This window comes from Fukomys damarensis, unplaced genomic scaffold (assembly GCF_012274545.1).
Source record: "Fukomys damarensis isolate Sample0158 unplaced genomic scaffold, DMR_v1.0_HiC HiC_scaffold_23, whole genome shotgun sequence".
Taxonomy (NCBI): Eukaryota; Metazoa; Chordata; class Mammalia; order Rodentia; family Bathyergidae; genus Fukomys; species Fukomys damarensis.
Genome location: NW_022900935.1, coordinates 22,492,233 through 22,507,623, shown reverse-complemented (window position 1 = coordinate 22,507,623; position 15,391 = coordinate 22,492,233). Strand labels below are relative to the sequence as shown.

At 43.5% G+C, this 15,391-nt stretch overlaps 2 protein-coding genes across 4 annotated transcripts in view; one reads left to right on the top strand and one right to left on the bottom strand.

Moving 5' to 3' along the window:
- Zmynd12 (zinc finger MYND-type containing 12) overlaps positions 1-11,968 on the top strand; it is a 44,097-nt gene extending 32,129 nt beyond the window's left edge. The window contains exons 7-8 of one of the 3 annotated variants that reach the window (XM_010634066.3): positions 157-302; positions 9,970-11,968. In XM_010634066.3, the coding sequence (XP_010632368.1) occupies positions 157-302; positions 9,970-10,011 (188 nt within the window). In that variant the 3' untranslated portion in view covers positions 10,012-11,968. Of the gene's footprint in view, positions 1-156; positions 303-3,218; positions 3,702-9,969 lie in introns of those variants that run through there. The other 2 variants (XM_010634058.3, XM_010634073.3) reach the window with 2 other exon arrangements.
- Positions 5,609-15,391, bottom strand: part of Rimkla (ribosomal modification protein rimK like family member A) — a gene marked incomplete at its 5' end in the record, with an annotated part of 32,075 nt that continues 22,292 nt past the window's right edge. Inside the window, 2 exons of the mRNA XM_033767907.1 lie at positions 5,609-12,870; positions 14,968-15,171. Of these exons, the coding sequence (XP_033623798.1) occupies positions 12,380-12,870; positions 14,968-15,171 (695 nt within the window). The remainder of the gene's footprint in view (positions 12,871-14,967; positions 15,172-15,391) is intronic.

The window sequence follows — 15,391 nt, the reverse complement described above, 5'->3', positions numbered from 1 at the left end:
AGTCCTTCTCCCACAAGAAGCCTGCTGGGATTTGTGCTGCTTCTACCAGAGCTCCTGCAAGGAGGCTGCAGAGGACCAGCGCCACACAGCTGAGCACTTATGATGAGGGCAGCCTCAGCTGCTCAGTCCGTGTTTCTTTCCTCCCTTCTATTGCAGATGAAGCCCAGGAAGCAGAAGCTATTCAGATCCTGACTTCCATCCTGAACTTTCGAGAATCAACTCCTGACAAATCTCCTCAAAAAACTGCCTTTGTTCTGAAAACTCTGACCATGCTTTACTACCAGATGATGAATTCTTCAAAGGCAAGTTTCCCTAGAAAAGCAGCATGTCTAAAACAGAGATAGATATTCTCCTTGTATATGGATGGATTCAACTGTGTTTTTCCCAGTCCCCCAGCTCTTTCCCTGAGAGCAAGCAAGCCTTCCCTCTGTAAAAGTTCAGATGCTCATGACGTTTCTCATCTGTTGAGTCCAGCTTACAATGGTGGATCCTGGATTGCCTTCTTCCCTCCAGGGAAACTTCCCAGGCTTGCATAGGTGAACTGATTTTGGGTCAGTGTCAGAAAGCCTGCAGGGCAGTGGGCTCTGGGGAGTCCTTGGAGAATGAAGTGGCCACTCTAACACTCAATTACTCAGGTCCCTATTACTGAAGGGGCAGGAATGAATTGCTATGAACCAATTAAAAAAGGTAAGAGGGTTAGGGTTATGATTATTATATATCAGCCACTGGCTTAAGCCCTTTACATAATTATCATATTTAATATGATATTTCTTGTTACAACTTTATGAGGTTGGTAGTTTTGTTATTCCTTCCTTACAGGTAAGGAAACTAAAGCACAGAGAGGGTCAGTTATTTGCCCAATGTCTTATTGATAGTGGGGGCATATCTCAGGTTAATTAATGTATCAATTCACTGATTCACCTCTTAATTCACATATTGTTGAATGTCTTCTATTTGTGAGGCACTGTTCTAGGGACTGGGGATACAGAGGTGAATAACTAGAGAAGTTTCCTCTTTCCAGGGAACTTAGGATTTTGGGAGGAGGGGAAGCCACAATAAATGGGTAAACATAAATGTGTAATGTAGTTTCAGATAGGGAAAAGTGTAACAAAGAAAAATAAAGCAGGCTGGAAGAGAGAGGGTGGGGAGGGCTGTGTGGAAGGAAGCTTTCTTGTATGGGTAACATGGGAAATTTTAAGATTCCCTTCTTCCTTCACCAGGCATTTACTAACCACCCACTGTACCTCAAGGCCTGGAGGAGCTCACAGTCAGGGGTTGTAGGAGATGTGACAGGGAAGCCAAAGGCACTGTGGAGACACAAAGAGGTGCCCTGACCCTGCCTGGAATAGGGGTAGGTGAGGAATCAATGTTAGGTTAGGGAATAGAGAACTATTTCTACCACATTTTCCAATTTACATTGGACAAATCTCTTTTTTACAGTGTAGAGCCTGATTTTGGGAAAGTCACTACCCCAAGGCATTTTCAGAGTGTTAGGTATACAAGTTGCCCTTAGACAAAAGGGATGCATCTGTACATCTGGGTTGGCACCTTACTTCCTGCAGCTCTTCACTCAGTTCTTTCCTTTTTAGTGCAGCTTTTCCTACCTCCCTGTCTAAAACTACAAAACCCCACTGCCCTCTTCAGTGCTTATAATCCCCACTTTTGTTTTATATATTCTTTACCACATTTTACTATTTAAGATACTGTTATGTCTTACTTATTTGTTTTATTATCTTTCTCTCTCTTACTATATTATAAATTTTAAAAACATAATTTCTGCCTAGAGTCACAGTATAGTAAGTATAACTGGAACATAGTAACTAGTTGATAAATGTTTATTAGAAAGAAGGAAGGAGGGTATAATTCCAGCTACTTGAAAGCCTGAAGCAGGAGGATTGCAAGTTTGAGGTCAGCCTGGGTAACTTAGTGAGACCTTGTCTCAAATGAATAAAGACATATCTTAGTTACTTTTCTCATTGCTGAGACAAAAATACCCAACACTCAGAGTTAAAGGAGGAAAGGTTTATTTAGCTCACAGTTTGTAGAGGTTTCGCTTCATATTGGCTGGCTTCAAGGCAGGGTAGCCTGGCAGCAGGGCATCGTAGAGGAGAAACAGTTCATGGCAGGCAGAAGGCAACAAAAGCAGCAAGCAGCAAGTGACCATAGCAGCCCTCTTTCTGTCCCTGATATTTTATTCAGGCTACCCAGGGCGGAATACCCTTCATTCTAGAATTGTACCATAAATCAATCCTAGCATCACATCCTTAATTCCAGCATCACACACTCTAGATCTAGCCACCTCTGAAAAGCCCCACCTATGAGCACATGAGGCTTTGGCGGTGGTGGTGGTGGGGGACATCTAGAAACAAGCCATGACAAAAGGGAAGAAAGGGAAGGAGGAATAGAAATTCCCAGGTTGTCTTGCAAGACTTCTATCAAAGTCAAAAACTCTGGAATGGTAATTTCTCCCTCAGGATGGTAATTTATTTGTGGCACTGCATTAATCACCTCCTGGTCACTGGGATAAAATGTCTGACACTTGCAATTTAAAGGACTAGAGGTTTATTTTGGCTCACAGTTTCAAAATTTTCAGTCCATTGTTAGCTCACTCCAATGCAGAAAAAGCACAGGGAAGAGCATAGGAAAGGAAACCTGGTTACCTCATAGCAACCAGGAAGCAGAGGGGAAGGGAGGAGCTGAGGACAGGCATATATACCCTTCTAGATCACACCTCCAGTGACCCGCCTCTTCCAGCCAAGGCCCTCCTCCTAACAGCATATTCAGCTATGAACTCATCAGAAGGTGAATCCACTGATGAGGATAGCACCCCTGTGATCCAGTAACCTAACAAAAGCCCCACCTCTGAATAGGAGACTTGGGGAACATTTAGAGCTAAGCCATGATAGGCATCCATCACCTCTATGCCTTCCAATGTTGGTCCATAGGGCTCTGATTAAAATCCTATGAAGATTCCACTTTGCTAAGAAAGTGTACTTATTTATACTTAGTTGGTCAAGTCAGATGGATTTCCCCACCCAGCGCATGTGTGGCCAGCCACAAGGGCCCCATGTGTGTTCACACATTTATCAACAAGAGCTCAGTGGTTGGTGTGAGAAGGTAATGTGTCTTCCTCTATATTTCTGGAGTTAACAAGTAGGGCTTCTCAGTGTTATACTTCCTTGTGATAATGTCCTTTTGTCATTGCAATTCTATTTCAGGCACAGGAATATGCCATGAGAGCCCTCACACTAGCCAAAGACCAACAGCTCACTGTCCAAGAACAAAACAGTATTCAAGAGTTACTCAGTCTCATCTCAGCTGAAGAAGATCGTCCCATTTCCTAGTGACCCATGGGTTCTGTGTACTGAATATCTAGTACCTTTCAGCTGAAGTTTGCATACTCTTCCACAGCCATGATTCTATCAGCATATGTGAGGAAAGATAGAGCTTTAGATGTGGAAATCAGTAAAACTTGTTTTTCACAATTGGTTTATCATGACTTTGTATAGCCTCGAGTAACATGCAGATTACTAATATGGTGTTTCAATTAAACTGTAAATAACTTGTCATATTTCCCAGCTATCTCCCAGTGATGCCTATTTCATACATCTGTGTGAAGTGAGGAGATAAGAAATAGAGCCACATTGGGAGCAAAGTTTCTCTATTCTTCTGGAATTAAGTTAGCATTAATCTAAGGTAGAGTGAGAAAAAATATCTATTATAATTTACAGAGCAATCACTAAGAAAACATTTCTTTGTTTTTTTTTTTTGGTACCAGGGATTGAACTCAGGATGTTGTGCTTGTGAGTCAGGCAGCAGAACCACTGAGCTAAATCCCCGGCCCAGCTCTTTTTTTATTTTTTTTGTACTGGGGTTCGAACTCAGGACCTTGCACTTGCCAGGCAGTCACCACACCACTGAGCTATCTCCCCAGTCCAAACCCTTAATATTTAATGGTATATTTAAAAAACAAGGACACTCTTACATTTTCTCATCCATCTAGTCACCAAAGTCAGGAAATTACACGGGTATGAAACTCTCAGACAATGCAATACAGATCACGTTCAGGTTGCACCAATTCAGTTGTCCTAACAATGCCCTAAATAGCAGGAGAAAATCCCTGAGCGGGCAGTGTCTTCAGTTGCCATGTCTCTTTAGCTAGGAATGTGCTTAGATGTGACACGAGTGCTACTACTCAAATAGTCTCTCACTTGTCTCATGGGAACTGCAGCCAATTTTTTTAAAAAATGAGGATACAAATGCCCTAGGGAAATCTAAAGAGCCATGAGTCACTGAGAGCACATAGACTTAGGCTGGCAGAAGAGCTGCAGTCCTTGGGGGAAGCCTCTTTCCTGACTTAGGAAAACTATAGTGAAAGCAGCAGCCAGTAGAAAAGCAGTGAGCCACCAGTGTGACAGCCAGGTCGGAGGCAACATCAAGAAGCCAGGAGAGTCCCAGAGACACCAGAAATAGAAAGGAAAACCCCATAGGCTTGTTCCTCAAGGATAGGCAATCCTGAGATCCACCAGCTTGGGAAGGTGTCTGTAGCCAGCCTAAAGCTCTCTCCACTGGTGCCCCCTCTGCACAATTTCAGCCAGGCTGTTGCTTCATGTGGAGAAACAACCACCTCAGCTCCAGACGTGGGCCTGTTGCTGACCCTCAATTTGTTCCCAATGTTCTCATCACTTCCTCCCAGGAAGCCTCTTGAAATGTCAGGCGGGCGCAGGCCTGATGCCCCTGATCTGTCAAGAGTTCGCTGGGTGGGCGCAGATTCTTCCAGTCTCTGGGGTCTCTGCCTGCACTGCACAGCCATTTTTCACAGCTTTCGGCTCTCCCTTGCCGTTTGAATCTTAATTCAAGTGTCAGTCCGGGAGGGCACGCTGAGCGGGCCCTGACAAGCTCCTACCATCTGCAGCAGCATTTTCCCCGTCATCTTGACAGTTGAGAGTGGGCAATATTACAATTCAGACAGCTCTCTGTGTTTGAAAGGAAAATTATGGTTTTTCAGAATGCAGCTGCAGTGCAAGTGAATAGGAGGAAGCATTTCCCTTACTTTTACGATATGAAAATAATAAAATGTAGATTCAGTGTGCAATTCTTATTTTAAAAGAACCAAAAGGCACAGAGTTTGAGGAACAAAGGCAAACAAAGCGTTCTGTTCCACAGTAATAATTTTAATAAGAAGCAAAAATAGCAAAACAATCATTTATAAATGATCTCTTCTGTGTCGGAGGAGCATCGCTCTGGTATTTCTGTATAAACCACTTGGAAATGAGCTATTTTGGTGCCTACTTATTCTTTAAAGCACATTTTCATTTTTCTAATTAGTGCACTTTCAATTTGCCCACCATGCATTGTCTTCGGAGGGAACTTAGCTGGAATTCCTCCCCCAGGTGAGACTGACCTCATGAATCAGAGCAGAGTTTTTCACGTATGAAAAGCACGAAGCTGTTCTACACACACACAGACACATGGGCGCACACGTTTTCAAGTGGTTTTCTATGAATGGGTTGTGCACAGTTTACCAGGACACTTGCTTCTGAGAAAATCTTCACATGTCCCACCTCCCTGAAACAAAAATATTTCAGCTTATGTCTCTGTTTCTTTTCTCTGTCACCCAGAAGTGGTGGTGCACTCCTAAATGTTTAACCACCAGCCCACAGGCCATGCTATGTGGTGTTTGCCCACTGCTGGTGTAGACATTCCCACTGTAGCTGATTGTAAACTACAAGTGTGATGCCTCTGTATAGTGGAGTTGGGGAGAGACGGTCAGTGGCACACAATTATATAGTATTTCCACCACACAAATACAATAGATGTCAATAGCCTCAAGAATATAAATAGTAAAACAATTAGGAAGTTCATGATTTTTGAGGTTTTACCTACCTTAATTATAAATTTATATAACTTAATGTCTAATAATGGTTGTGTTTAAAAACCAGCTCACAACATTCCTAGAAATCTAACGATCTGCTCTCTTGGCTGGTACAACCCTGCTTCAGTGTATTGCTGGAGCTCAGGGGACTCCAGGTGAATCTAAACTCACCAGGCACAACTAGTCCTGCCTCCACAAAGACCTTTGTTGGCTCCACAGAGTGATTAAGGGCCCTCCGCTCTCCCCTTATAGGAAATCAGTATCCTTCTAAATAGGAGACTCTAAGAGTCCCACTCAGGACAGGCAGAAGTTTAGCTACTTTATTGGCTGCTCCCATCTATCTCGGCTGTCATCCCTGCCGAGTGCAGATGGTGCTGTCTAACAGTTATCTGCACAGCCTGGGCCTCCTGCATTCCCCTCAACCTCTGCTTGATAGTTTTGATTCAAGTCCCTGGCACCTCCTCCTTCCATCTGATGCAAGGCCAGTAAACCTAATACAGGAAAAGCCAGAAAAAACAGGCTAAATCACTCAAGGTCAGGCTGCACCTCAGCTTTACAGCCTCCCGTTGTCTGAGGCAGCCTTTCCTTCAGAATGTTTCTAAGCCAGATACACCTCTTGTATTTGCATATAACATCAAGAAATCTCAAGGATGGATGGGACCTTCCTATCATTAAGCTCAAACGACAGCCTGCTTGAGCAGCTGCCAGCCCTACCCCCAGCATCCCTATTCCCAGCTGCAAAGCTGCTGTCTGTCAGCTTTTATCCCTTGGCACTGAGCCACAAGCACAGGAAGGCTTGTGATTGCTCACAGTGGGGGCAGCCAAAGGAAAGGAATCTGAAGAAAGTATGTATTCAAGTAGTTTATTTTCAAGACTGTGTTTATTGATTGCATCAGAAGTGTCAAAACCAAGACTGAACAAGTTGAGGTGACTGTACCTAAGGTCACACAAGCTCTAGCTTATCTGAGTCAAGTTTTGAAGCCCACTTGACTCAAACTGCTTCCATTCACAGTAGTCCCCATAGCCTAGGGGTACGCCCCTGGCACGCTAGGGGTGAGCATGGCTGCTAGGGTGCTGGGTTATCCTAGTGAGAATGAAATGTATCATCTTCAGAGATGGCATGAGAGTTCCTCTTGAGGAGGGACTTGGCTTTGTTTGGGAAATTCCTTCTGTAAATACTAAAGGGTGAAATCATGAAGGTAAGAGTGTTAGGAATCAAAGAAAAAACATAGCGATGTAGCTCAGTGGCACTGCACCTGCCTTGCAAGCACAAGGTCCCGAGTTCGATCCCCAGTATAAAAAAAAAAAGTAAAAAAGTAGAAATGATTATACATAAGAACATAAGTGGATCTGGCATGTTCCAAGAGAGACGGGGAACACCTGGGATGGCAAGTGAGTGGAGACTACTGTGTAGTAAACGAAAAGATGATTCTGAACGTGTTGCCAAGTGTGCACTGCTGCAGTGTCTGCCCTTCCTTCTCAAATCCAGATGTGTGCGCGCACGCACATTCATCTGAGTTTTGCTAAGGGTGGAAATGGGGACGACACTGAGCTTCGTGTCTTCATTGATGCAGTGCAGAGATGAGACTGCACTATTGCTTACGATGAGGTAGCAGAAGTCTAGAATCAGCAGCAGCTTCAAAAAAAAAAAAAAATCCCTTAGAAATCACAGAAATCCCAAAGGATCAGAATGGGAGCACCAGTTATTAGACCCAGTTGGGTTTGAAGGGTGAGGGTTCTTAGTTGACATTTGGGCTGTAACAGAGAAGAATCTGTGCCTAGTGGGACACACTGTGGCAAAGAAAGTGGGAGGGAACTTCTGACCTTGTTGCTGTTTGCAAGTGGAGTGTGTGTAGCAAATTCCCCTGTAGGTGTGCTTGACAGTTCAGAACACCAAATCCTCAGCTTTTGAGCCCAGCGGCAGTGAGAGGACATCAGCCAAATTGGGGCCGAGGAAGCCCTCAGTCAGCTATCACCTAGTATGGGGTGGGCTGAACGGTCCTGGCTAATCTTGAAGAGGATGCAGGACTAGAACCAGCTTGCACCCTGGAAGTCTCATACGTGCCTTTGGGGTGCCCGCCTAGATGTAAGTGTTGAAGTACTGACAGCTTGCCTATCACCACCACATTGATCCAGAAGAGGCTCAGCAGAAGGGGAAACAGCAGAGGGTGGGCTCAGGATAGCAGGAAGTGCTAGATGTGTAAGGAACAGACCCACCTCTGGCTGTGTACTAACCTGGATCAAAGTCACCTTGCCTGGATTCAGCCTTGCTACTCCCTGGCTAAGTGACTGTGGTATCTGGAGCCAGATACCCTTTTTATAAAATGGGGACTAGACTGCTTTCCAAGGGCTGCTATTCCTGTGGCCTCCAATCTGGCTCTTCGGGGTGATTTTCCTAATGTTGCTTTGAAGTCCCAGAGAAGATGAACTTCACAGAACAGGGTCACAAAATAGGGTTAAGATACCAGCCCAGGCCTTGGGATAATGCTGCATGTTGGCAGGAACTGTACCTGAAGACGGGCATCAGAAGGCATGAAGGAAGAAAGTTCACATTCAGCTGTGTGCATTTTAGGAGAGAGGGCTACAGAGCAGAGCTATAGATTTGGAAAGGGGCGTGATCTAGTTTTAGGGAAGATTAAAACATCCTGTGAACCATGGTCTCCAGATAAAAACATTTTAAACTGATCATCTGTACTGATCTTGAATCTCAGTGGCAAAGTCAAAAGCAGCATCAGGTCTATTAGGCTATAGCCCAAGACCTAAGAACATTAACTTCAGGGACAATGAGAAGTAGCTGTTTTCAGGGTCCTTCCCAAAACATCCACACAGATCAACTGCAAACAGAGGCCTCTCCTCCAGGGCAAGGGGAAGTAGTAAGCTGAAGTGGCTTATTTGATGTTGGATTCATGTTCAGGCTTGACTCCCTTCTCTCCCCTCAATAAGTTGTGGCTCTGGCTTTGCCACCCATGGTATCCTGATCCATTCAATTCTGGGAGGGTCAGCTGTTACTTGAGTGGTCCTGGAACACCATGTACCCATTAGCTGCTTCCATCTTCTTCAGATTTAGTGTTCTCAAAACTAGAATTCCTTGAGACTTAAAGAAGGGATGAGGCACGTCTCCCCCAATTCTCCAGGTTGGATACAAGTCCATGCACCTCAGTATCTTTATACAGGGCAGCTGGCTTCAGACATCTACTTTTAATCAGTATATTTGTGATTCTTTCACTAAAATAACCCACAAGAGAGCCATTTTTTCCTTCCCACTAGAATTCCAAGTCATCTCAACTTTTTCTCCCACAAAACTATGCCAGACCTTCCCTCTTCTCTTTCCTCCTCATTGTATTCCAATCATCACGGACTCCCTTAGCTGGGAGCACCGAGTCTACTACTGGGACAGTAATGGCTTATGATCCGCTTATGTTGTTTTTCAGATCCTAAAGATCTAAGGCCCCAATCCATACTCTGTTCACTCCATACCCAATCAGACAAATAGCAGGAAGACATTTTCCCCAAGTGCAGAATCATATATATTCTGAGTGACTGAGCTATTGATTGCCATTCAAGTTTTGACCAGTTTCAAGATGCTAATACTAGATAAAGACCATATACAGACATTGAATCTATGTTACATAAGGAAGACTTTGTAAGTTGGTACACAAGAGTCAAGGGTTTCAGGTTATAATCGACACATCCAGAAGGCTCTTGGAATATCCCCAAAGCCTTATTCCTTTCAGATCGTAAGTTTCCTTAGCTGGAAGGAAGGACTCCGAGAAGCCGCATTCCTTTCTCAGGGCCTCCACTGTTTGGTTTGTTAATGCCAGGAATTCACGGTATCCTTCTTTAACTTCTTCAGAGGTGTTGAGATGATAAATTGTGATAAAACCAGGTGTTGGAGGTGCTATTACCACCTTCCACATAATGTACAGCCTTGCCTATTGACTCATCCTCAGTGTCGAGGTAAATACAATAGGCTTTCCCTGTCTGAAGAGTGGGAAAATGTATACACAGAGCTCACAAGATCATACAAGGATGGTCACTGCCTGAGGGAAGAGTCAGAGCCAGGCTTTGGCTCAGTACTTTGTTTTTTCTTGCAGGCATGGGCAGCTGTGACATGTGTGCCTGGGCCACCTGGCTGAGGCTCACAGAGCACACAGCCAGCTATGGTATGGACAAATCTGGGAAGGATCCAGCTGTGACCCATCCTTGTCTACTTCTGGACAGGATTAGTTCCAGGCAATGACGCCAATGACAACAGATGTCACTACCAGCTGGAAAACAGGTCTCCTTTGGCAAAGGACTCTGGAGACATGCTAGCTGCTCTGCTCAGAATGGGACCTGGCTAGTATGCTTTTAGACAAATTGTGGAGACAAGTCTTTCACCAAACAGTGAACATGAAATGAATGCAGCTTCTGGGAGGTCAACACTTGTTTCAGATGTTTACACAGAAAAAATCTGATTAGTTCCAGCAAGAACCGAAAACTTTCTTCTAAAGCCACTCAGAGCGGTAAAGGTAAGGTACGTCTTAACCTAGTTAAGGGTGAAGTATTATCAATTTTCAACTGTACAAGACATACTACTTGGGTTACAGTTCAATGGCATGCACCCTATGGACTGCATTTAAACTACAACAGTGTTGCGTGACATTTCCGCCACATGGAACCACTTTTCAATTGTACAACTGATCCTTGGTGAGATCTGGTTTTAACTACAATATTTTAAGAGCCAATTTCTACCTAAATCTGTGAAAAATGTAATAGTTTAACTTTGCACTCATTTTACATTTACAGCAGAGGAAGTATGCACTCAAATGGGTGGTGTTGCCTTCAAAGTAGTTACCTTGGAAAGATATATATTTATTTCATGAAGCTCACCTTATGCAGAACATTTCTAGAACTCTGGAAACTGTCAACTTGTAAGCTTCCTCAGATTGGTCAATCTTTTTCCTGTCAGGGCAGATCTATTTTTCGAGGATTTTTTTTTTTACAGCCCAAAGGTATTAGAAAATAAGTCTGATAAATGAAATGGGTGAGAAGCTTTGCACTACCTTTGCAGGTGGTATAGCAGGAGGGAGTTTAAAACAACAAAAGAAGGTCTGATTATAAAGTTGTGAGACTTCTTTCCTCTCATGGCTTCAAAGATAATCCCAAAGAGGAATTATAGTGTTCTTGGCACATGCAACATCATAGCTCAAGAGTATGGTTTCCCAAGGAAAGAACTCCAGTAATGGTAATTCTTGAGTGCACATGTCCTAGTGTATTTGGTCATTACTCATTTTCAGTTATACTTCATATAAACAGAAATGGAAACTCCTTCACTATGATTTCTCCCAAGGGAGAGATCTGATCTACTGCTTGAAGAGTTAAAATGAAAAGCACTTGGTGTCTTATCTACATGAGCTTCCCTCCCACAATGTGCAAGGAGTAATTGCTGATACCTGAGTCTCCTCAGTTCTGAAAAGGGGGTAAGGACAGGTTTCTGGAGCCGGGATAAGAGTAGACTGTCCGGGGATCAGAATGTGTTTCCAATGGCTGGCCCTACCCAAAAGGCCCGCAATATCAACTCATACAGAAAACCTTCTACACAACACATAAAGTTTCAGTAGAGGAAGGAGAAGAATGATTATCTTCTGGTAACTTTCTGTGGTAAAAACCCATTGGCTTCTGGATGACAAGCAAACAGTCTGTTGAAAAGCAAGTCCATGGTGTTAAATTCTAGTGCACGCTTAAGAAACAGTGTATGGCCACCAGCCCACTGAAGCTCATTTCCAGCTGAGGCCAAAGGCAGCAAAGGTGCAAGAAGCTGCTGGAGCTGGCATTAGTTGAAGCAGGGTGAATTCAGAGTGGCAAATCAATGTGTAGAAAGTCCCAGTTACAAAGCAGGACATATGCTAACCGGTAAGGTCAAAGAACACTCAATCCCACTTTCTACAAAGTGCTTCATTGCGAATGCTCATGAAGAAACGTCCTAAAACACCATATCCTGAGTGTTGAAGAAATGTGGTCAGGATGTGACTGACGGGGAGCAGAGCCTGATCCTCTGATAGTATTTCAGCTATGTATTTTCCAAGCATCACACACATGCTGAGTGAAGAACATATGACTGCAGTCACATTCCACCTGCACACGCTTCTATCTCGTGGTTGCTCTCGAGCAGTGTTTCCAGGAGCAGGTCCAAATTCGTGTTCTCAACTGCTAACAGCCAGAAACAGCAGCAGAGAGTCAGTGCCTTAAAGCCTACCATTCTATCCACGTACTCACAGCAGGCATTAGTCTCAATCTGATCAGCTGAGATGGTGGTGGCGGTGGTGAGTGTTTTCATATTGGCCTTTGTAAAAACCACAAAGCTAGGCCATTTGCTCAAATCATCGTTAGAAAGAATGCTGAGTGCCCAGATGGGATTTCTAGTTCCTGTGCAAATGAAATCACATTAGTCCAGATTTTATTCACATGAAACTACCAGGGAAGCAGTAGGATTTGGTTTAAATGCTGCCAAAAAGCAGGAATTCATTTAAGTTTTAATTCTGAAGCAATCCTGTTGTTAATGTTGTAGCCAGGCTCGGGCAGCACAGGGGCTGGGCCCCCCATTGTATTGGCCGAGGAATCCCGGACCTCTCCCAGTTCAGGCTCACTCTCGCTAGAGGTAGACCCATTGTTGATGGTGTAGACGCTCTCTGTGACTCCCTGAGCGGAAGCACAACCATCTGGCTCCTTCTTCTCCCTGGGGCTTGACAGTCCTGGGAGGACAGCCATCTTCCCAGTCTGCCTATTTGGCAGCAAGGACATGGAATAGTCTGCGATGATCCCACCCACATCTAAGTTGCATGCCTGGTCGAAGGCTAGGAAGCCGACATTGGCATTTGCCTCACACACCACAAAGGAGCCATCGTCCATGATGAGAAGATCAATGCCGCAGAAGTCCATGCCCAGGATGTTGGATACCTGAATCGCCAGCTGCTTGCCTTGTTCTGTCAGTGGGCACATGACACCCACACCACCTGTGGGGAAAGCACAGTGAGTCAAGGTGGCAAACCATACTCGCTGAGGACCCAAGTGACGTGTTGAAAAAGAGATAAGGATTGCTGAAAGGGGCAGTGAGACAGGCACTGTCATTTTTCATAGAAAGTCTGGATGGAAATCAGGACACCCTTTGGGAAAACAAGGTGGTCATTTCTTATCTAGAGTCTGAGAAACCAACCATCCCATCAGTAAAGAAATAATTTTATATATGCAAAAAACTTTATGCACAAAGACGTTGATGGTAATATTATTTAAAATACTGAAAAAGCACGGTCCCAGATATATAGTGGGCTTTCAATAAATATTTGTCAAATGAAGAGATAAAAAATTATAATCTAAATATCTTACAAGAGAATAGCTTACTTTGCAATCATTAATAATACTGATTATAGAGTGTTTGTAATTCCGTGGGAAAACACAAGGCACAGTATGATCAGATTGTACAAAAGAATATTTGTCAGAAAAAGACTGCAAAGGGCTGGGGGTTTAGCTCAGTGGTTCCAGTGGCTGCTTCACAAGTGCAAGGACCCGAGTTCAATCCCCAGTACCAAAAAAAAAACAAAACAAAAAAAGGAAAAGACTGGAAAGAATGATTCCACAAAGTTACCAGTGGCTGTTTCTAAAGGATGGGGATAATAATTTTTAAAAAATTTGTACTGTATTTTCTAAATTGAGAATGTATTCCTTTTATGATTAGAAAAAAACAAAATTAACGTTCATTTTTTAAGAAAAGAAAAACACAGAGGATTGTGAGACAAAATCCTGTACCAAGAACAAAAAGAATCTGATTGCCTATACTTGTTAAAAAGCTAGGACCTCAGATTTAATTGTCTCCATCTATTCTACCTGGAAAGACTTAAGATTTGTATTGTTAGGTCCCATAACTAATGTCTGTACCTCAACACCATCCCTTCTCCACCTATGACATTGTATAGGAAAAAGGTTATCAAACAATCTTAAAACAACCAAGAAAAGCAACATGGCTATATGATAAAACCATCTGATTACTAGTTAAAGAATGAATTTTTTAGGGTAATTTAAAAGACAAAATGATAATTCATAACATTCACTGCTGCAGTTCTACATGTGACTATTGTGAAAATGGAACAAGATACCTTCTACCGTACTGAGTACTGTGTCCGACTGAATCTCAGCACCTGACTATTCTACCACTTTGCCACAGTCTTTTACAATTATCTGTTTGCACATCTGGACCACATGTTGGTCGAGGGCAAGGACTGCCTCATAATCTCTATCCTTTCAACATTTGCCAGAGTCTGCTGTGGGCTGCTTAATAAATGTTAGTAAAAGAAGGACCCAATTAGTGTCTAAGCCTCTTTATTAGTCCCTGGACTTGGTATGCACATCTGATAAGTTAGGAAATGGTGACCACAGGTTTTTTTTAATCACAAGCATACAAATTGGCTCAGTGTGGTTGACAACAGCTTTGTGTGATGGGGCCAGGAATATACCCCTCCTGCAGTATTTATACTCACTGTGACAGAAAGCAAGCTACATGGGTAAGTTAAAGGGTTATGCATTCAACCAAAATATAAACTGCAGCTTTTTAATGGCATCATACATAAGAGGAACAAGTTTTCCAATTAAAATGTAAAAACAAAATATGATATTCCTTCAGCTATTGCTTGAGGTTAATGTTCCCAGCCTGAGCTGTTGCACCATCTTCCAAATTCATTTTCCTGCCTCCTGTCTTATTCCTCCCATCTGTTCTTTACCATAATGAGAGTTTTCCTCAAATATGGGTCCTCACGTCACTCCCTTGTTTAATCCTGATGCTAAGTCTCAGTATCTATAGGATAGGATGCAAACCGCAGTGTCCTGACAACCCTGGCCTGACCTCCGTCGCGGCACTTCGACGATATCCTCCTAGCCTGCATGTGCCCTAGGCCAGGGCTCATTTTTATTCTTTTCGGTGAGATCCTGGTGCCTGGCCAAGGGTCTGACAAGATGGCAGGGACCAATACACATGTACTGAGCAGGTCCAAATAGAAATAATGAAATACCCTCGTGGTCTTCCCTGCCTAAGAGGCTCAGTCTGTGCCTTTCCTTCTTACCAAGAGAGCAGTTACTCTGCATCCGTCCATCTGTGGAGCAGCGAAGCATAGAGCCTATCACCTGACCCCCAACCACCACAACCCGGATATCTTTTCCGTGGGACTCCTTCACGTATTTCTGGAACAGGTAGGGCACGTCGTGGCGGATCAGATGGCAGATGTCTGAGAGATGATGTTTGTCTCTTGCCAGAAAAACAGCTTTTCCTTTAAGAAGAAAGACAAAGAACAAGAAAAATGGTTAGAGAAGTCTCAGGCCCCTGTCCTTGTCACTTGCCTTCCTGTCCCAAACAGGCATGAACTCTCTCTGTACCTGTCTCGCTCTGGCCCCTTTCATTTCTCTGATGAGACTCTTGCTTTTTATCAAAATAAGCCCACTGAACCTTATTTTTTCTTGATTTTCCTCAAGTCTTAATACTGTTCCCTC